Source organism: Mycotypha africana, assembly GCF_025528875.1.
Source record: "Mycotypha africana strain NRRL 2978 chromosome Unknown BDF20scaffold_1, whole genome shotgun sequence".
Taxonomy (NCBI): Eukaryota; Fungi; Mucoromycota; class Mucoromycetes; order Mucorales; family Mycotyphaceae; genus Mycotypha; species Mycotypha africana.
In genome coordinates this window covers 2,834,929-2,856,327 of record NW_026515725.1, presented here as the reverse complement: position 1 = coordinate 2,856,327, position 21,399 = coordinate 2,834,929, and the positions used below count along the sequence as shown (strand labels likewise).

Genomic DNA, 21,399 nt, shown 5'->3' with positions numbered 1-21,399 from the left:
TTGATTATAGTTCGGATTACAACAATGAAAGCTACTTCATATTCTGCTTGTTTGCCTTCTTTTCGCGTTCTAATGTTTTAAACCATCTCGGATCTGTTTAAGACAAATACGGTTTTACTTTTTTTTTTCAATTGTTTGATACACTTTTCAGCAAAAAAAACATTTTGTAGGTATCTTTTTATTGATCTTTTTTACTTCATTCAAGGAATACAGTCTATCTCTCTTTCTTACGTTGTTGGCCTCTTCATGAAGCAACGTATCTTTATCTCTTTGATTACAAAATCATGCCTTACCATTTAAAAAAGTTCCTGATAAGGATATCCTTGCTGCTGACAGTAATTGTTACGATTGCTTTTCTGACATTATCATTCTTAACATCATTATACAAAACGATACCAGCCAATATTCCTTTTTTCTCGAACGTACCAATGTATAAGAACAAATGGCAGTACATACCTCCTTTAGAAATAACTCATCCCAATCCAGCATTTACAGCAGCCTACATTACTTTCGTGAATGGCGACAAGGAATCCCTTAGCAGTTTGCGATCAACCATGCGGAATATCGAAGACCAGTTCAATCGTCACTACCATTATCCTTTTATCATTTTCACAGTAGACGAGCCTTCTGTTGAATTTAAAGAGCTGGTTTCCTCCACGGCTACAGGTGACGTTGTATTTGAGAGAGTAACTATATCACAGTACGGTTACGGAAACAGAACAGATCAATTTAGAGCCTCTTTATCAAGAAAGTATTTGAAAGATACGCCTGGAAATACAGAAGCATCTCGCTTCAAGTCTCGATTAATGGCTGGCACCATATTCAAGTAAGTTCAACAAAAGGTGAAAACCAAACTCAACGAGAATCATCACCAGAAACTGACAGAAATTTGTAATTCGTTTTCAGACATGAAAGTTTATTTAATTTAGATTATTTTTGGAGATTCGAACCAGGAACGGAATATCTTTGTCCGATCAGCTTTGATCCCTTCCAGTACATGTATGACAATGGAAAGCAGCTTTCATTTTCCTTGTCATCTTACGAACTCCATGAAACCCTACCCTCCATTTTCGATACTGTAGCTGAATTCAAAAAAGAAAACCCTCAACTGTTTGATGAAAACCACGATAATAAATTATGGAAAGCAATGACCAACAAAGACGGTAGTTACAATCGATGTTCTTTTTGGAACAGTTTTCAAATTGTGAAAACCAGCTTTTTCACTTCCAAAAGATATCAATCTTATTTCGATTTTATGGATCATAAAGAAGGTATATTCTATGAACGATGGTCGGATTCAGTCATTCAATCGTTGGGCGCAGCGTTATTTCTGAATAAAACAGAAGTTCATTTTTGGGAAAGCATCGGATATAGACACCAATATCAATATCAACATTGTCCCAATGATAAGGCAATATGGGAAAAATGTTCATGCAGACCTATGCATAACTTTGACAACGATGGCTTAAGCTGTTTATCGAAGTTTGTATAATTGTCATGGCCCAAATAGACATTCTATTCAATTGATGTATATATATATATATATATATATATGTTTAAATTATAGATTATTACCGATTAAAAACTAAATAATAAATGTAATATGCAATCTCTTCACACGAAGAAGTATGAATAAAAAATATTTTTACTTTTTAAGCTCTGGATATGGAAGATGTAAGATATAAAGTAAATGCAACAGTTCTATAGATCTAGTTTCTTAGGTGTCCATTCGCCTTTTTCTAACAAAGCCTCATCTTTTTCTCTCTTTTTGTCTATTTCGATTGAAGCCATAGCAATGGTTCTCTGTTCAGGGTGTACTTCTCGAATTTTGTCATGGTCATTGAGGCAATGTGTATCAAAATCCCAGTCTTCACCTTCAGCATAATGCGTGAATTCAAGATAAGTGAGATTGTCATAGTCATATTTGTGTCGGTATAATCCTCCATTGAACCATAGAGGCACATGATTGATATCAACGTGCAATTGATTACCGCACACATTCTCCGGTGATCCGTCATCTCCACCACGTCCCATTTGTCCAATAACTGCACCATAAAACTTGTTAAAAGCGTAAGGAGTTTGAGTAATTTCGAAGCCAACCCAGAATGTCTTTCAAAAGATAAATATCGTGTTAGCAGATGCTGACTCTGGTAATTTGGCCACTACATGCATAAAACGTACCTCTTTATCACCATAAACACGATTTTACACAATCTCATCACGTTCTGTTTTACCATTCAATTTACAAGTGGATAGTAAACCCAGTAATGCCTTCTGCTTGTCCATAACTATTACACCGGATTCCTGCTCGTGAGTTGAAGTTCTTTGGTACCATCTAGTTTCTGGCACTAATGTACTCATAGTAGGTAAGAACGAATTTAACCATCCCGCTCCCACATCCCAGTCAGGGAATAAAGTGCGATCATAAAAGTATAGACTACCAGTGAGCTGATAACCTTTATCATCAAACAATTTTTCTGGGTTCTGCAGAAAAAAAGCATCGGCATCCATCAAGATCACTTCTCTGAAGGAACTGGACAAAATACAAAAGGGTTTCATAGCCCAGCCGCCGAACTGTGTATAGTGATATCCAACGTAATCTTCAATTTTTTTCAAGGTGACGTCTTCAAACTCGGTTTGGAGATAAGAACGTCTGGCTACAGACAAGTCATCTTCTCGTACAAAAAATACCTCGATAGGCAAAGTACAATTTAAAACTTCACGAAGGGTTTTAATGGTGGTTGCTGCGAAACGAAATTGGTCGTCGCCGACTGCAATAACGATGCCGCGACCATTGGTTTGGTTGTTGATTTGAAAGGCATTGTTCCAGCCTTCATAGAGCCATGGATACAACGAACTTTCGAGACGTTTGTAAAAGGTCCATGAATCTTTATAACGAAGGTCTGTAGTTACATCCACGTTGGTGTTCTGCGCAAATACGTTGTCGAAATACATAAATAAGGCTTTAAACAATCTCTCGGCTGATGTCATAGCACTGAAGTTGGGAGCCTCTTTCATTTCTGGAATTCTTGTCAATTGGGAAAACACTGTTTCGCCTGCTGCTGTTTTAAAAAAGGCGAGATCTTTCTCTATTTAGAGGTGGGGGTTGAAGACGATATATTAATTGAAGGTTAAAGAAGTAGTTATCAATCTAATGCTTGACTTATACCTGTCCATTGTAAAGGAGGATGAGTCACTGCAATATCATGCGTCTTTGATAGTTTTTCAGCATCAAGTAAATTTACCGCTAAATACATAAGCCATCATATATAATCAGAATTCCTGCGTATTACTTATGGGGACAAGAACTAGTACCTGGTTCCTGTACTTGAAGTCTTGCAAATAATTCTTCATTCAGCTCTGAATGATAACTGTTTGTCCTTATTTCAAATCTTGTATCTGTAAAGAACCTCTGCTTCTGCTGGTTCTCCAAGTAGAGCATTGTAGTAAAGAGAATTGAACAAGAAACAACGAGTGGCCATCGATAGCCTATAAAATGGCTATGTCTTTTAACGGATCTCAGCATCTTCCTAAGGTTGAGCTGAGAAGAAGAGAAAGGCAGAAACTGAATTATAAAAACTGACTTTCGTAACAAAACACGAAGAAAGAAGAAAACCATCATTGATCCATCAAATGCACATATAATTCGAGAACGCTTTCTGGATTTACGACGGATTACACACAAAAAAAAAAAAAAAAAAGAAAAAAAGTTGGGTCTGCTTTAGATCCGACGTCTGACAACTGAAACAGTTTCTATGGTATGGTTGGTTGGATTGTCTTACTTTTTAAGCAAAGCAAGGAAAGACTTTTGTAAAGGCATAGTGATAATGTCGAAAGGAAATGAAAAATAGTAAAACTGATAGAAATGATTCAACAATAATAGTAACTTCTATTCCTGACAACTACGACTGACTTTACACGAGGTAAAGAAAGTTAGTCAGACTTATCAATTGCCTACAGCGTTGGTTCTTGGTTCCATTAGGACCACGTATTTAGTCATTTAAAGCTGCTTCGTTTTCACTGACAAGTTCCCTGTTCTTGAACTCTCCCAACATTATGCAAAAATATCTAAAATACTGGTCAAAACAGACAGCGTTTTGATACGTGAGGCTGTTTCTTGTTTCCTCTTGAGAACTTCTCTTCTACAATAGAGCAATTGCTGTTGTAATAATAGTTGGTTACTACGTATTGTTATCAGCGCTCACAGGACTCATGAACATTGATTAAATTGAGATCAACCTTTGAAAACAAGCAGCTAAAATCTGCCAAAACGCATGCTATGTCTTTAGTCGTTATTTGTATTGTTGTACCTTGTCAGTGAAACTGCCAAAAGCTTCAATAAATGGTCAATGAACACTTATATTTTACAGTCACCAAATTAGAAAGAAAAACAGACTTTTATCGTGTTGAAAATAGAATTTATAGAAAGCATTTCATTCACATAGTGCGCTAACAAAAGGGCGACTCCATTTTTTCAGCTTGAAACAAGAATCACATGCTGGAAAATGGTCATACTTTTTTTTTTGCTAAATTGTACAGACAAGGTAAAATGTGGAGATTATCATCTTTTTCTAACCCCGGGATTGAGGAACGTTTCCTTTCTGTTTCTTTTTTCTTTCAACATTTGAACTACTCAACTTTGGAAGGGAGCAATGACAAGAATATTTGACTCGCGAAAACCAGAACCTTATATCAAAACTTCCTGCAAGAAGTGCATCACACCTATTGAGTTTTACCCAGAGGGTGTTTCAATTGGACAGACAGCGTCGGTAAAATGTTGGGCTTGCAATGAGGTGAACTCATATGTAGTAACCGATCCATCAACACAACCAACGACAAATAAGAAAAAAGAAAGCAACACAAAGTCAAAACCAACTACAAGAAGGAAAGGCTCAGGTAAGAATTTCTCAAGAGCTGCTGTTGAAATGGTAAATTTCTAGTATGATGATATTGACCCTTTCTGCATCATGTGGATGTTTACTTGTAGACGAAAAGCCTGTGTCTACAGAATATTATGAATTGCTTGGCGTGAATGTGAATGCTAGCCAAGAAGAAATCAAAAAAGCGTATCGGAAGCTTGCCGTCAAATTTCATCCGGATAAAAACAGAAATGATCCTGAAGCAGAAGAGAAGGTAAAGATTGGGTTGGCTAGAGAGTGTTCCATTATGACTGCGGGGTTGTCTACTTATCATTTACGGCTCTTGAACACGGTAGTTTAAGAAACTATCAGAAGTTTATCAAATACTTTCCGATTCCAAGTTGAGAAAGAGGTACAATGAATATGGTGAAGAGAATGGCGTAAAGCCCGATGGAGGATTTGGTAAGCTCACTTAGATATATCATGACTGAAGAAGACCCTAAAACCAGCCATTTTTTTTTTTCCATTTTCACTTCATCACTGGAAGTTGATCCCGAGGATTTCTTCAAACAGTCATTCGGTGGAGATAGATTTGTTGATATCATTGGTGAAATATCAATAGGAAAGGACATGAGAGAAGCATTAGAGACAGCAGAAGAAGAGAACGAGGGTCATGAGTTAACACCTGAAGAAAAAGCTGAAAAGGAAGCCCATATGGCCAAGTTGGAAAAAGAAAAGGAAGAGGCTCGAACCAAACGAGTGGAAGCATTATGCGAAAAGTTGATTCATAAAATTGATTTATATGAAACGCATGGTGAGGAGAAGTTTAAACAAATGATTCTTCATGAAGTGGATGACCTCAAGGTGGAGAATCATGGCGTTGAATTGCTGCATACCATTGGACACACATATACCAGTAAAGTAAATCAGTACAGTGGTAAGAAATCGATGTTCGGTTTCGGTGGAATGTTTTACAGCATGAAGGAAAAAGGATACATTTTTAGTCAGACTGTTGGGACTCTCAGAACTGCATATGATTTACAATCTACGTTCGGTGAGCTTCAAAAAGCTGAGGAGAAAGGTCTGTCAGAAGAGGAAAGAGCCAAATTGGAGGAGGCAGCTGCAACAAAGGTAAGACCTTACCTACCCTCGTTAGTCATAATTAGGCAGCAAAAATATTGAAGATTTTCTATAGGGTTTGGAAGCTATTTGGAGAGGCTCGAAATTAGAAATCGAAAGCGTACTACGAGATGTATGTGATCGAGTTCTGAAAGACTCTAAATGCACAAAGGAGCAACTGGCAAATCGCGTCCACGTACTCGGTTTAATTGGTACAATATACCGATCTGTCACGGCCGATGAACCAGTAACGGACGCAGGAGAATCATCGCAGCAACAGCAATAAAACTGAATTGACAGCCAGTCAGACAGAAGGCCCGCTAACTCTGTTTTCACCTACAGCGTGAGTGAAAAAGAGTCATCTAATTGCTTATTGGCCCAGAACTTCCCAGTTATTGATTTCCGCATATTTAATACCATTACGATATACACATTTGTCTTTTCTTTTCTATTTTCATCATCACCATAATAATTTTTCTTTCAATATAAATCTGTAACATAACTATTTCTCTGTATTATAATTTTCTGAACAATAAAGCAGTATGACTAAAGCAGCAACATTGCCATCCACTACTTTTGACTTTTCTACGATGGGTTTTCAGTATCGCGACATTAATGGATATGTCAAATATACTTGGACTGAAGAATCGGGATGGGATAAAGGTACAATGGAAACGAATCCAATGCTAAACGTTCACATGTGTGCAACTGGTCTTAATTATGGTCAACAGGTAATGTTTTGACATTGTTTCACGTAGTAAAATGCAAATGTTGTTGATTGAATAGAAGACTCACAGTATGCCTGCCTTTTTTTCATTCACATCAGTGCTTTGAAGGCATGAAAGCTTTCCGTGACAGCGAAAACCGTGTCCGTATATTTCGCCCTTACATCAATGCCGCTAGAATGAACCGCAGTGCAGATATGGCTTTTATGCCGAACATTCCTGAAGAGCTCTTTGTTGAGGCTGTTCGTCGTTGCGTGGAAGCTAATCTCGAATATGTTCCTCCGAAAGAAACAGGTGGTTCACTTTATATTCGTCCTCTCCTCTTTGGTAGTGGCCCTTATATTGGTATGGGTGCTGCTCCAGAATTCACTTTCATAGTTTTTGCCATGCCAGTAGGTGCTTTTTATACTGGAGGTGTGAAACCTGTCGATGCCATTGTTATTGAAGATTTCGATAGGAGTAAGTTTTTCCTGAAAATTGACTTTTTGTAAATAAGCCGAAATTCCGGACAGGGAATTGTAGTACGAAATGCTGACATACCATTGCTCTCTTTCTTCATCACACAGGTGCACCCAATGGTACCGGTGGAACTAAATTAGGCGGCAATTATGCACCCACCTTCAGCCACATTATGAAAGCTAAAAAAGATGGTTACGCTCTGACTCTACACTTGGATTCAAAGACTCATACTTATATCGATGAATTCTCCACTTCCAACTTTGTGGCTCTTACTTATCCTGGTAAATCTTTTATGCCATAATTTGAATCCACAACAATATGTATTGAGACGACTTTCTTTTTCTCTTTGCACAGATGATAAAGGCGTGCGAACCTTCGTAACACCCGACTCAAATTCAATCCTGCGATCTGTTACCCGTTTATCGCTCGAAGATATCGCTATTAAATTAGGCTGGAAAGTTGAAGAAAGACCAATTACATTTGCTGAAGTTGTGGAAGGTAAATTTGCAGAAGTAGCTGCTTGCGGCACAGCTGCCATCATTACACCTGTGAAGAAAATTGTTCGAGGGGATCAAACAATAAGAATTGGTACTGAAGAACAGACTGATCTTGGCGAAGGTTTTAAGAGACTCTATAACGAATACCGTGGTATTCAATCTGGCGAAATCGAGGATACTTTTGAGTGGATGTGGCCAAAGGAAGGGTTGTAATTTATTGGGACATAGAATTTGATCTTACATATTTTACATAAACACCTTTCCAAACTGCATGTTATGTACATAATTGAATAGAAAATAAATCAAAGATTCATACGATGTGCTTTTTCAGCGTATTTCGCAGCATCTATCGTACTTTTTGTCATCAAAATTATCCTGAATTGCACAAAAATGAAATTGGCTGTTACAAAAAAATGAATGTTGGCTAAAACCAAATATTGCACTTAATCATAGTGTGGTTAACTGAATTATTACATAGTACTTTGCTTTTTGCAATGTTTTCGACTATTTGTATATATATTTAATTTGTGGCTATAAATTAATAATGCTGATCAGTCAAGCTTGTCTACATGAAACTAGGGTATAATTGATTTCGGGTTTGATATATCCAATTAGTTAAAGACTTACAAACAAAAAATAAGACAGTAAAATGATTGAGCACAACAAAGTTACTCTTTATTTAAGTTTGTTGAGAATGGTACTTCTATATTAATACAACTGAACTAAAACTATCATGAGAATGATGAGATCTTAGCCGCAAGCGGGTGTCCAAGTAGATGTGTGTCAGATTGTCAAGCAGATACTGAAGTCGTTCTGTAGTTTGAGACGTGCAGTAGTATCTTGGATACAACAGGGTTATCTGTATTTCTTCTAATTTTGCCAAAGTTGTTTCGATAAAGTCATTCATTATCTTTTTCATCTTCACCAGCTGTGTTCTAGCATTTTGAAATATCCAATAACATTTCTCGTTCTTCAAGCGTGACCAAAGGTTGTACTGGTATATTGCTCTCTGCTTCCATAGAAGTCAAATGCTTTGAAAATCTTCTTGGAATATTAGCTGTAGTGAGGTCAAGAACCCCATCTTCACCATAATATTTCGCAAGGTGTGCAAACTTCTTTGTGGGGTGAAAGTCTATTGAAATTGTTTTCTTCAATCTTTTTGTATTCTTCGTCTTCTGCAGAATCAAGAACGTTGTATGACAGATTTGTGTGATATTTGAGGTTTATTTGTAGCTGTGAACGCGACTTATAATTGGTGAAAACTGTAAGGTAAAATAAGTCGCCTTCAGTCTTTTTATTATATACTAAAAATGCGAGAGTGGAGTGTTCATAGCGAACTGGATGTTTGTATTTGACAACAAAAGGAAGAAGGAAAAGAAAGAAAAATAAAAAAAGAAAGGAATTAAAATACTCGTTCCTGAAATTCTCAAATCAGTAAGAATGCAGCATTATATTATACGTATGTTTTCAGAATACAAGGTGACGTGTACAGGTGTTAATATCATTTTACGATCCTATTAACGTGTCTAGTATTTAAATGTGTGTCTAATTCGTATCATATATGATAGGAGGTGTGAAAAATACCACAGCATAGATCTGGTTATAACAGCCATGCAGTCCGTTTAATGGGGAGAATCATCGTTTTTTTTATCCGTCATCTGAAATATTATGGGAAGCCAGTATTGCGTTGGCCAATAAGGTGTCACTAGGACTGCTCGCTTTATTTCTTCCATATCCAGGCCTGATGGCACTTTTGATGCCTGCTTATTAAACTTGGTTTTGTTGACTTTCTACACTGTCTTGAGAGAGAATGCCAAGACCTTCTCACTCTCTTCTGGTTCTTCCAAGTGGCGGATCGGGGCCATTCTTTTGCTTCCTGGCCAGTAATTTCGCAATTGCAAATGCAAAAAAACCGCCCATCGTCTAATCTTAGTCTATGGTGTTGAGAACGTCTTTTTCGTTGATATTGGCTTGATCAAAGTATTGCATGTCTTGAAAATTTTCTGTGGCAGCCTTGGCTGTTGTCCTGATTCCACCAGCTTGACTCTGCATGGGTTTATTATAGTAGCGGTAGTTCGTTTTCGCTTATTGATTACAGTTATTTAATTGTCCTTCTGATTGTACCTTTCCTGAAGGCTTTAAAAGGAAAGAACTAGCTCTCACGAGAATTCGATGGGCTGTTGACGTAAAACTATGAAACGGAAGCAATCAATTCAAATGTTAATGAAGGGACACCTAATAATTTGAAAGAACACAACAACAATGAAAAGCCCAGGAGTAAAGAGAACGCTAAGGATATATTATCTTGATGGAAACCGAAGCCTGTTTATATAATAGCTCATGCAGTTACAAATATGTTTTCATTGTTCGTCTTGCACATTAATCATTGCATTCTATCCTATTCCTCTTTGTGGCTCAGAACAATTCGGTAATGTGCTTTACCACGTATTAAATCCGTAACACCTGCCATAACCCCTTCTAAAGATCCACCGACCTTTTGGATCCATGGACGAACACCAGTTTGAGCGGCTAAAGCTAACATATCTTTTAAATCATCATTACTGCCAACAAAACTGCCAATTAAACTGATATTTTGATAGATGAATGATGCCGGTGGCAGCACAATAGGTTCTTCTGGTACATCCAACAAAATCATTTTACCACGTGGTTTAATAAACTCGGTTAGTTTTCCCCAGTTTGTAGATCGTCCTGAACCACAAACTACAAGCATGTCCAATGTGCGTTTATATTTGTCATCGAAATCTCCGTCACTGTTAAGGACAATGAAATCGGTTGCACCGAGCTTTAGAGAATCTGATTGCTTCCGCATACTTGAAGATATAGCGAGAATCTTCTCACACTTGAAGGCTTTGGCCCATTGAATCTTTGAATAGAACAATGATGAGATCGTTTACTTTTTCTCTCGAGGGTTGCACTTCTGAAGCAGTACTTACTGCAAGATGGCCGAGCCCACCAATTCCAACAACACCCACAGCACTTCCATCGGCAATATTATTGTGCTTGAATGGCGCATAACTGAATGTAATATACAATTTTTAATGTATCTGAAGGATTATACCAAACAATTGCTATACCGGAAACTTACGTGGTTATTCCCGCACACAATCTGCACAAAATTGGTTAGTCAAAGCTTGTAATCACCTGAATTTAGTATACATTTGAAAGACTTACAGAGGTGCACCTTCTTCATCGCTGATAGCATCAGGGATGGGAATAGCCCAAGCTGCTTGTACTCTTACTTTATTTGCAAAGGCCTAATTATAATACTGTTATTATCTGTGGACTATGACGTTTCCGGACGATGATGCCACTTACACCAAAGGTAGGGTGATTTTTATATTGCCCATTGTAAGTTGTTACTTTTGCTGGACATAACTGGCCAAAGGAATTCTTACATTGCTCACATTCTCCGCATGATCTGCAAACAGGGCTGACACCGACACGTTGTCCTAACAATAACTGTTTCACGTCCTTACCCAGAGCTGTTATTGTTCCTATAAACTCATGTCCAACAATTAAAGGGTAATTGGCCCGTTTCCAGCCCTACATAAACGAATCCGACTTTTAGTGTCCATTTTACTGTTACGACGGTCTGTTTATGACTTTTACATTTGTGATCTGATGTATATCAGAACCACAGCTAAAGATACCGTTATTGTCAATAACTGAACTATGTCGCTATTATAAAATCAAGTGCGGTTATTTTTAATCTTACATTCCGCAAGCTGAGACCTGAATTTCTACTTCATCATCCTCAAGTGGACGAGGCTTGAATTCATATTTCTGCAAATGAGTTTTTAGATCGTCCAAGACGAAAGGTTGTAAAGCAGCATAACCAATAAATGTTTCCTCCTTCATGTTTATCATCATATAGTTTGAGCTTTTTTCATCAAGTACGGCAACAAATCGAGGTGAAAGAGAACACAAAAAAAGGAAAACAATTGAAACTTTCAAATGTTGCCTAAATAAACATCACCAGGCGTTGGTGTACAAAACTCTTTTGCTGGAATTAAGATTCTCCGGTTATGATCGCCGCACACATAGAGTTAGAATAGTTTGAAAGCTGCAGTTCATCCGTTTCTGTGACAGTCGATAATGCTGAGCAATCTGCACAAATCGATCAAGCAACGATAGAATGCATGATACGACGCGAAAATCAGCACAATAGATTGATCAATAAGCCTACCGGTATTAGAAGCTGAAACAAATGTTCATCAGCTTGTAGGTGCACTTTTGTACAGGTAAATAAAAAAAAAATCTACATGATACGTAGTCTTATGCAGTATCAAGAAACAGTTGGCATTTTCCAAACAAAAAGCTGATTTACCCAGCTTATCAAAACGGCAGTCTTTTGAAACGGACCCAAAACATTAAATTCACTTTACAAAACGACTGTGCAATAAATAAAAGCCACAGTTTGAAAAGCTTTTCAACACTTCAAATTCGTGCATACTAATAAGCATGCGTATTTGTTTATACGTCTCACTGAAAGGCTGTGAGATTTTCTTGAGGAGTTTTTCGGTTTTATGGTGTTGTTCTTCTTTGATTCCTTCTATGGCAATGCTTGTACTGATGCCTTAATGACGGTAGAATAAACAGCCTAGTCTTATCGTGATGATATGTTGCTTTTTTATCCAAATTCATGTTACGGATACGTTCCATCTTAGGCCATAACAGAAATAATGTAGCTTTATCATTCAACTGCTGTTTTTTGATGCCTTTTCAATCCAAGTATGATATCATCCCTCACCTCATGCTCGATATGCTAGTAAAGATTATTTTTTTTCTCACTCGCTGGTGATGAACTTCCAGGCTCTTCTCTCTGTTTTCCACTGAACTGTTTTTAGGTTTGATATCTTTTTCGTTTTAGCTTCGTGTTGGATACAGTAATAACTAGCTACTTTTTATTTTTGTTTCCTTCTTTTTATGACCAAATGGCTTCTCAACCTCTTGTGGTTGGTCCTGTTCTGTAGTATCAAGTTTATTTTATTGAGAACCCTGAGAAAACAAGCGGAAGCCTCATAGAAAGTTTAATGAATGAAAAGCTCGACTTATATCAATAAAACTTACAAACTAAATATCATTTACAAAGGACAAAGAAACAATTTGACTTCTTTGCTATCTTCTCTTGACTTCCAAAATTTCAAATTTTGGTTAACATGTATCCATTAGAGTACAATGATATTCTGTTAGTTCTTCAATATAGTCTGATTAAACAATCCAAACTATGATTGAGTATAGCCTGGATTACGATCGCCGCCTATTTTCTCAAACAGATTTATGGGCCCATAAGTAAGGCCTGTATCGACCAGTATACCTCTTCAGGTCTAAGACAGAACAAACCCACTTTATTTCTTGTTGCGGCTCCAAAGCTGGAAGTTTGACAAGATGTATTCTTTATCATCTAGATTTTAATACATAAAGGGTAATCAACATATCTAGTCTCATCTCTAAGTGTTCAATGACTATGAATAATGGAAGTATTAACAGCCAACGGCGAAGATGGTGCAATGGTTCGCCCATCCAATAATGACATTTGGCTTTAAAGGTATATGTATAATATCCTGTTTCATACGATTATACATTAATGCATCTTTTTAAAGAGCATTGGGATACATAATTTATTCCAGAGATATTGTCTTTGGAATCTGATATATCCTTACCTGTAAGCAATCGAAGAAAAATGAGATTCTATTTGAAGTAGTTCAAGTATAATTTTCCCATTCTCTACTTTTCATCGAATACCAAGCTTTTCTTGATCTATACCAGAAGACAATCAGCTGCAGGATGACACTAGGATAGCTAGAGAAACAGACAAATCATTAGCACCCTGCAGGCACAACACTAGCTTCCTATACGCATCTTCGAAATTAATGGTTGCCAATTGATATGATCGAAACATGCACTATACGCGAGTTGTATAATAAGGTGCACAAGCACAAAGTAAAAGCGATTCTGTCAGTTGTTCGAGAATTTTATAATTTGCACCGTCAAAATATTCAACATATTATTCAAATAATATTTGAACGTTAGTCTTTATTCGTCTTTTCACCATCCCACCCACTTTGCCTGTCTCTTTGGGAAGTCATTGCTTTAAGGTAAGCAACCAGTTCATTGCTCTCCATTCTCAAACGGTACTATAATAAATTCTGTTTGACGCTTTATAGTTCATACGAAATCTTCACACTTGTTCTACTAGTGATCCAGTGGCTCGTAATGTCATTTATACCTATTATTTTTGACACAAACCAATCACATCTCGACAGAAGTACGGATCGCTTGCTGTTGATTGTAAACATTATTTATTCGTGAGTAAAACTTGGTATTTTGATCTAATACCCCCTTTCTTCGAGCTTATTTTATATTGCTTTCCTAGATTCGAAATTATATCGAAGATTATTGTTTAGGCTTTGTATTAAGAACTCGATTAACGTCGAAGCCGAGCTTTTTTACTTAACTAAGAGCAGGTCAAAGGATTTGTCGCTTATCGAAATTTCTTCAGATAGCCCATGATGATGGGAATTTGGAGAGTTGGAAATCCCTTGATCCTTCAGGCCTTAATAATGGGGAAGACAACCGGCTTGCTAATACACGCATGCACCAGAGTCAAAATAAATTACCGTCGTATGCTGTCAGAAGCCGTTCGTTTTCTTCAGGCGCATTTGCAGCGGAATCGATTAAGACACGTGTTCTTCTAGCTACCATGTTCATACTTTTCATTCAAATCTTGATTCAAATCAGCTGTTATTGCTGTTGTTCTAAGCTTGATGCAGTGGTAACCTATGTTAGACTTGGAGTTAATAGTTCTCTGATGATGGTTTGGCTCTATGTCTCCATAAAACCCTAAGAAGCAGACACTAACATCTTATCGATCGCTTCGGCAGTTGGCTGCAGCAGTTGACAAAGCTTATTTTCTCGTTAGTGTTTCTTCCGAATCTCTGTGCAATCGAAGGTGAAACACCAGTTCTCAAGTTCTTGAAGGAGGCGAGATTGCTCTGCTTCGGGCATGATGTTGGTAATGATGGTCCTATGCTCGCAAGCGATGGGCATAGTAATCAAGTTACAGCTATCAATGCAGCATCTGACGTTAAGGAACTTTTCAATCGAGCGTGGCAGCGCCTGTGTTCATAGTGATCATGCTCTAATGCAAGTCCCTTAAAGGTTAGCTTAATGACGTTACAAACGCATAAACTATCTTTTGTTAAATGTTCTGCTACTGTGGTTTTAGAACGACCTCCTGAGCATCAGCTACTAACATCTGTGACGTTTTTGATGAGATAACAACTACAATACTCGAGTACGTACAACCAGGTAGAGTATGCATTCTACCTCGGCCTATATATACTGCTTCTAATATAGATTATGTACAATATATAACAAAACATAGGCCTAAGTACAAATATTATACTATTATTTTGGCAAAGGGTGTACATAATGTTTGGTAAAGAGTAAACAATGGGTTGACCTTTTAGGTTTTTATGTTTAAGAGAACAAAGTCCATCTAATTGAGAGCGTATCATATGAGCATGCCCGCTATTGCAGCAGATAACCAAGTGCTAAATGAACCGCAAATCAGAGCCGATATTACTAATTCAGTTACATCAGCTGATCTTGACGGTGCCAATGCGCTTAAAACACCCACTTGCATACCGACAGTGCCAAAGTTGGCGAAACCACATAAGGCATACGTTGCAATGATTTCTGATCTAGTTGACAATTGACCCTTGTAAATGCTCACCAATTGTTGATAGGCAAGAAATTCATTTGACCAAATCTTTACAGCCATTAATCTTCCCACAATTACTATGTCCTTAGTATCTGTTCCTATCAACCAGGCAATCTTCAACATCAAGTATACCATATATACACATTAGAAGATTAAAAGTAAAAAATTTGTCACTGTCTACTATGCCTACCGGTACAAATATATATCCTGTTATCACCTCGAGTGTTAGCTCATGGATGTTGACAAAATTCCCTAGCCACGTCAACAATGCATTTGTAGCTTGCAGCAAAGCTAATATTGCAATGATATTGGCCGCCAAAACAAGCGATATATGCATACCTATCTCGGCTCCAACGCCGATAGCATGCAATATACCGTGGGTTTGATTTTTCTTGTCGTCAGGAATGCTCAAGCCGTACTTCGAAACAGATTCTTCTGTTTCTGGATATCGTAATTTTGATACGGCAATAGAGCAAGGTATAGACATAATGCAGGAGGTCAGTAAGGCTTGGCCGGAAATACCTAATGCAATGTAACCGTATAACATGGATCCTGATATAGTAGCAAATCCACAAGTGAGGAGCTGATGGAATTCTGACTTGGTGAACTTAACAATAAGAGGCCGCAGCAACAAAGCATTTTCACAAGCACCTAAGAATGGCTTTGAAGAGACATCATAGCTATTTAGTGGGCACTTGCAATTATGCGTGCCTTGAAAGTTCAACAATCAAAAATTTACAAGTACTCACGGTGGATGCAGCAACAATGGATTCGACACCAGAAACTCCCAGAATAGCTATAAACACTACGGCTACTTTTGATAAAACCCATTGTATTGTTCCCAAATGGTATAAAATTTGCACTGTTGATGCGAAAAATACCATAGCTGGGATCACGTTCAGGGCAAATGTATTTGCGTCAATGGCTGCCTTTCCAAACAGAAATTCTGCCCCAAACAGAGCTTTATCCAAGTAGCCCCCAGCAAAAACTGCTATCCATTGGAATAAATCATGGCCTACAGATGTTTTAAATACAAAAAAACCAACGAAAAACTGCAACATAAAGGCTGTGATAATCGTATTCCAGTTGATGGCTTTGCGATGCTATTTTTTCACATATTTTGTACGGTTACAAGGAATCAAACAATTAGACTTTGAGGCTAAATCATTAAATTCCTTTGTTTTTTTGCAGCATCTTACTTTTGATGTGGCATAAATACTGCAGAGAATTACCAAAACACCTAAACACGGAATGAGTCTTTGTACTCTTTTCGACTCTTCTTTTTCAGGCATAGCGAACACTATTGCCACAATGACTGCAACGACAATGCATCCATATACACATGTACGTACTTTGCTTGGTGCGCTCTCATGAAGGCGTGAGCAAATGACTGATGCTGCTCTATCCCACAGTTGCTTAATGATAGGTATAGAAACATGCTTGAATAAAAGATAGAGTGATATGTAGAGGTAAATGATACCTAATACGAGAAGCTCTTGATTGTATCCCTTCTTGATCTGTAAAGAATAAGCAGCGCACAAGAAACCAGTTAACAGTAGCCATATGATCAAGCTAAATTGTTTTTAGTGTTGAGCATCAGTATACACGATGATTATTGCTGCAGACTTATGTTTGATCACCTAAGTTTCTTATCCGTACTATAAAATGATGGAAACCTAACTGTATATATGCTCTGTATTGATGGACTAGGCGTTTTGCTTTGCTCTGCTTTTTATGACCATCAGCTTCTTCAAGTAAAATAGGCGGTCTTCCTGCAAATGAGCCATTATCACTACTAGCTTCAACATGGGAAACCTCGTAATGATATTGTTCTCTTCTATCAGAAGAAGTCCCGTACTGTTTTTCTGATGATATTGTGTCGTTGTTTCTACTATCCATCATTGCTATAGTAGTTCGATGGTCATCTTCGTTAGGAGTTGCATCACTCATCTGATAACAGGAATAAAACGAGTCCGTATTGGAAGACGCAGGTGGAAAAAAATAAAGGGAACAAAGCTGTTTGAAACCTCATTTATTCATTTTTATTTTTATATTGTAAATCACCAGTTGTGCGTGTGCTGCATGTAAATCATTGCAAGCCTTGACTGCGTTATCTCGCACTCCACTTTACTTCCAAGGTCAGACTTCTGCCCTTTTTATGAAAACCAATGGTGTTTTTAGCGCTATGATCAACTGCCTTTCAGTAATCCATGAATGCATAAATTCAATAGATACGATCTGTGATGTCCTTAATGAGGTTGATCAAACGCATCAGTGATTTGTTACCACTTCATTTGAGTACCTTACTTTTTGATGCAGTACTATGATTCATGCATCTATAAATAAATACATATATATATATATATATGCATTTAATTTGAAAAAAGGGACTTTGTTACTTAGATCCGCGTATTTCTATTTCAGTATGTTCGTCCAGGTTTCTTGGTCTTGCGCCATTACAGTCTTAACAATATATGTTGTCATCCTGATTCACAGCTTCATTCCTGACAATCTGGAGTTAGGGCTTGATATACTGGATGTAGCCAAAGAACGAGTACATGATATTGTGGGAAAGGTGCCTTCCATCCATCAAGGTTAGAATCATATCGCAGAAAGGACCAACAACGCAATTGACATGAAGCGCCGTCATTCATATTGTACTATTGCAATATTTTTTAGCGTTCATGATGCATTTTGATTCACTATGTATGAAATTAATAAAGACTTTGACGTAACATAATAGTAATTTAAACTCTTCATAACCTTTATTTTAAAATTGGGGATGGGAGGGCAATAGCTGTTGAAGTTGCTTGCCTCCTTTTTAAAACTTATAGATTTCCTTGACTTTATTGAAGGAATTACAAAAAGACAAAGGGATAGTGTGGACGTATGCACGATCTACCTCGAGGTTGATTAGAGTTAATGGTCCCCAATTTTCTCAAAAAAGAAACAAAAAAAACTTTAATCTATATGGACACGGTAGCGATTTCTGAATGTTTACTCTATATTGCTGTCCAAAAAGGAAACAGCAGTGAAAAGTGGGATACAATTATTCCACAATTTGTCAGTAGTAGTAAGATTAAGCATATAATAAATAGTAATGGTAATAGTAATAGCAGTGTAAGGTAATTTGTGTATCTTTCTCCGGAAATATGGGTCAAGTATAGTTGATAAAACGAAATATATAGGTATAAAGGGCAAAAAAAGAGAAACTAGCGAATAAAATTGATACAACAACTAATTATTTCTTAAAATTATTGACACGCCATTAATGAGTTGAAATGTAAATAAACTTGTAAATATACGTGTAAGGTTATAGTTGAGAGAGGAACAAGAGAAGCATAGGTAGGACCTACAAATAAGAAAGAAAAAAAAGGGTCCATTCATGCTGCTCAGGATCAACAAGGAGTCCAAAACTGTACATGGTCTATCAAACAAAGGATGTTGATGTTCTTGCGGAATTGATGGTTGAAATAGTAATAGAGGATTCCGTTGAGCTGGATATTCTTTCTGCTGCCAAGTTAGAATCTGTTATAATAGTGCTACTATTATTAACATTTTCTCCTTGAAAAGCTGTTGCTATCTTTTCTGACCCTATTCCACAACTCTGCAAAACCATGGACAATGTACCCATCCTTTATCAAAAATTATGAAAAAAAAAAATGAATTAAATTGAACTGAGCACGAAAAAAATCCATGCTTGTTCGAGAAACCATCCTCTTCCTACCTGGCCAGGAACACTTGTAATTTTAGTCGAGTCGACTCTTGATAAAGTTCGTGTAGTGAACGATGTTTATATGCGCCAGCGCGTAAGTGACGAACAAAATCGTAGTATTCAATGACAGCCATTAATCGATCCCGACAGTAACGGTCGATACAAGCCCATTCATCAAAGTAAGAGATTCTAAATTTGTATTTCAATGTTTCAGCTCTTTTTTTTGGGTCTTTTATCTTTCTACCACACGCTTGGCAGCCAAAGAAGATGGACGAGGTGGTGAATCTTTCCCAAAGCGTAGCTGTGGCTTCCTCTTTGACTTGCCGTGATTCTTGTTCTGAAAAGAAGCTCTCAGAGCACTCTTCCACGAAGCATGATTTTACCAAAATAGCATCTATAATCTTTTTACTGGTCATTCTAGGATTGGGTCCGAATCGAAGGCAGGGCTCAATATCATCTCGTAAGCAACACTTCATATATTTCAAGGAATGCAGTTTTCTAAGTTGTGTCTTTTTTGACAGCTGTATAAAATCATTGAACTCCATCAGAGCTGAATCATCTTCAATGACATCTATATGTAATCCGATATCTATTCCGTGCATTAAGCTTGTCACTAGCTGTGCTCGGGTAAGTAAGTTTATCGAACCCTTACTTTCCATTGCTGCAATATTATTATTCTCTGATATATTAGAAAAGGAAGACTTGTGTTGCTGTTGTTGTTGTTGCTGTTGTTGTTGCTCATCCATTTTCATCCTTATTACTTTCAATTGATCCTCTGCTACAGATAATTGCAGTTTATTTGATTTCAGATCAGATTCCAACTCTTCGTTTTTCTTCAGGATTAACTTTTGCTCGCTCTTCTCTAAAGATATCATCGCATTAGCCTCTTCGAACAAGCGCTGGGTAAGCTCTTCAATTTCTCTTTTTACATTTTCCTTTGATCGTTGAATATCTTCCAGTTGGTTTGTTTCGTCACTATATTTAGTTTTTAAGACCATGATATCATGCTTTAATGATTCAATGTTGATGACTGCTGTTTGGATATTCTGTTCCTTCTCTTTAATTGTCATTGCTAAAGCTGAAGATTCCTTATCCAGCTCGCTACGTCTGATAAGCAATGAATCTCTTTCAGATTTAAGCGTTTTGAGCTGAGTTTCTGTTGTACGAAGGTCGGATAGAAGTTGTTTGAATGAAGTCTGATGACATTCTGCACATGTTAATTTTGAATCCAGTAGTTCGTTACAGGCACATATAGAAGGTAGTGCGTCAAGCTGAATAGATGATATAATGGGGCTATTCGTGGTAGTTGTACTTGCACTGTCTATTTCAAATGTTTTTTCATATACAACCATCGGTGGTTTGTCTATAATATCTTTCTCGTTGTACTCATTCGAAATGACCTTGTAGCAGTTGGTAGTTACAGTAGTAGTGGCCATTAAGAACTATTAAGGACCTAAAAAAACAGTAATAACCGAGAAAAAAGAGTGGATAAAAGTAGAAAAGGACAAAGGCAGTTATAATAAGGATGTGCTGTGGGGTGAAAGGGGACTTTTTTTTTCTTGATGCTTTTTCTCTGCACCACCTGAACTTTAGCCCTGCCTTGCTGCTTTGCTGTAACCATTTAATCCCATTTGAATTAAAACTATATTTCTTAAAGTGCTAGAACTATAAATTGAAATCTGTTACTTGACACAGGAAAAAGCAGCATACTCAAATAAACATTGCCCCTTTTTCGGATTTACATTTTGATTTGAGCTCTACCGTTTTGTTGATTAAAATTCAAATGTTGGTTTTGCAGAGAATCGACAGGGAATTGTCTATAGTGATTCAAGTCAATACTCATGGACTATTTCAAGCTGTACCACGTGATTGATAATCAGTGATCATCATTGTCTTCATTAAATCCTAAACCAACCGGTCAGCAGGCTTTTTCTTTATGCTTTTTTTCAATATTATGAAATTATGCTGATGTCTTCACATATGGATGGCATAGTAGCACAGTGATAGAAGCTTCCATCAATTGGCCTTTTATGAGACGACGGGTTTTCATAATAATTTTTGACTCGTGGTATACAAACTGACACTCAGATGAATGCTTAATAACACGCGACATAATTTTGCATAATAAGCACATTTTCATTCGAAACGACACTGTATACATCTGTTCTGAATATTTCCATGGGCTATTGTACTCAGGCTCATTCTTCACCGATAGACAATACAGCCCAAAATAGATAATGTGTTATTGTCTTTGCACATTCTCTTTATTCCCATAAAT

At 37.2% G+C, this 21,399-nt stretch overlaps 9 protein-coding genes across 9 annotated transcripts; 5 read left to right on the top strand and 4 right to left on the bottom strand.

The window, feature by feature from the left end:
• The first annotated feature begins 154 nt into the window (after positions 1-154).
• Positions 155-1,620, top strand: BDF20DRAFT_968146 (nucleotide-diphospho-sugar transferase). Its single transcript, XM_053084993.1, has 2 exons — positions 155-826; positions 907-1,620. The coding sequence occupies exons 1-2, from the start codon at positions 285-287 to the stop codon at positions 1,490-1,492; spliced, it is 1,128 nt and encodes a 375-aa protein (XP_052941084.1). The 5' UTR covers positions 155-284; the 3' UTR covers positions 1,493-1,620.
• Positions 1,621-1,657: 37 nt separating this feature from the next.
• On the bottom strand, positions 1,658-2,991 carry BDF20DRAFT_921040 (mannosyltransferase putative-domain-containing protein; the record flags this gene model as incomplete). The annotated part of the gene is made up of 2 exons (XM_053084664.1): positions 1,658-2,109; positions 2,212-2,991. 2 exons carry the CDS (start codon positions 2,989-2,991, stop codon positions 1,702-1,704), a joined length of 1,188 nt encoding a protein of 395 aa, XP_052941083.1. The 3' UTR covers positions 1,658-1,701.
• Positions 2,992-4,555: 1,564 nt separating this feature from the next.
• Positions 4,556-6,447, top strand: BDF20DRAFT_846722 (X-domain of DnaJ-containing-domain-containing protein). The gene is made up of 5 exons (XM_053079756.1): positions 4,556-4,896; positions 4,988-5,133; positions 5,216-5,321; positions 5,407-5,990; positions 6,055-6,447. Exons 1-5 carry the CDS (start codon positions 4,653-4,655, stop codon positions 6,262-6,264), a joined length of 1,290 nt encoding a protein of 429 aa, XP_052941082.1. The 5' UTR covers positions 4,556-4,652; the 3' UTR covers positions 6,265-6,447.
• On the top strand, positions 6,448-8,287 carry BDF20DRAFT_846717 (branched-chain amino acid aminotransferase). Its single transcript, XM_053079755.1, has 4 exons — positions 6,448-6,709; positions 6,805-7,162; positions 7,270-7,443; positions 7,517-8,287. The coding sequence occupies exons 1-4, from the start codon at positions 6,521-6,523 to the stop codon at positions 7,870-7,872; spliced, it is 1,077 nt and encodes a 358-aa protein (XP_052941081.1). The 5' UTR covers positions 6,448-6,520; the 3' UTR covers positions 7,873-8,287.
• A 1,770-nt stretch (positions 8,288-10,057) lies between these two features.
• BDF20DRAFT_811931 (chaperonin 10-like protein) lies at positions 10,058-11,538 on the bottom strand (the record flags this gene model as incomplete). The annotated part of the gene is made up of 7 exons (XM_053076737.1): positions 10,058-10,543; positions 10,614-10,695; positions 10,766-10,786; positions 10,852-10,934; positions 10,996-11,223; positions 11,290-11,320; positions 11,396-11,538. The coding sequence occupies 7 exons, from the start codon at positions 11,536-11,538 to the stop codon at positions 10,058-10,060; spliced, it is 1,074 nt and encodes a 357-aa protein (XP_052941080.1).
• A 1,671-nt stretch (positions 11,539-13,209) lies between these two features.
• BDF20DRAFT_831826 (uncharacterized protein) lies at positions 13,210-14,193 on the top strand (the record flags this gene model as incomplete). The annotated part of the gene is made up of 5 exons (XM_053078485.1): positions 13,210-13,228; positions 13,311-13,345; positions 13,714-13,778; positions 13,848-13,948; positions 14,057-14,193. 5 exons carry the CDS (start codon positions 13,210-13,212, stop codon positions 14,191-14,193), a joined length of 357 nt encoding a protein of 118 aa, XP_052941079.1.
• Positions 14,194-14,913: 720 nt separating this feature from the next.
• On the bottom strand, positions 14,914-17,414 carry BDF20DRAFT_846696 (Na+ dependent nucleoside transporter C-terminus-domain-containing protein). The gene is made up of 5 exons (XM_053079754.1): positions 17,088-17,414; positions 16,606-16,978; positions 16,156-16,509; positions 15,597-16,067; positions 14,914-15,520 (listed from the first exon to the last, which is right to left on the bottom strand). Exons 1-5 carry the CDS (start codon positions 17,354-17,356, stop codon positions 15,197-15,199), a joined length of 1,791 nt encoding a protein of 596 aa, XP_052941078.1. The 5' UTR covers positions 17,357-17,414; the 3' UTR covers positions 14,914-15,196.
• A 230-nt stretch (positions 17,415-17,644) lies between these two features.
• On the top strand, positions 17,645-18,138 carry BDF20DRAFT_846694 (uncharacterized protein). The gene has a single exon (XM_053079753.1). The coding sequence runs from the start codon at positions 17,730-17,732 to the stop codon at positions 18,003-18,005; it is 276 nt and encodes a 91-aa protein (XP_052941077.1). The 5' UTR covers positions 17,645-17,729; the 3' UTR covers positions 18,006-18,138.
• A 698-nt stretch (positions 18,139-18,836) lies between these two features.
• Positions 18,837-20,557, bottom strand: BDF20DRAFT_909543 (uncharacterized protein; the record flags this gene model as incomplete). The annotated part of the gene is made up of 2 exons (XM_053083601.1): positions 18,837-19,041; positions 19,134-20,557. The coding sequence occupies 2 exons, from the start codon at positions 20,555-20,557 to the stop codon at positions 18,837-18,839; spliced, it is 1,629 nt and encodes a 542-aa protein (XP_052941076.1).
• Between the last annotated feature and the right edge of the window lie 842 nt (positions 20,558-21,399).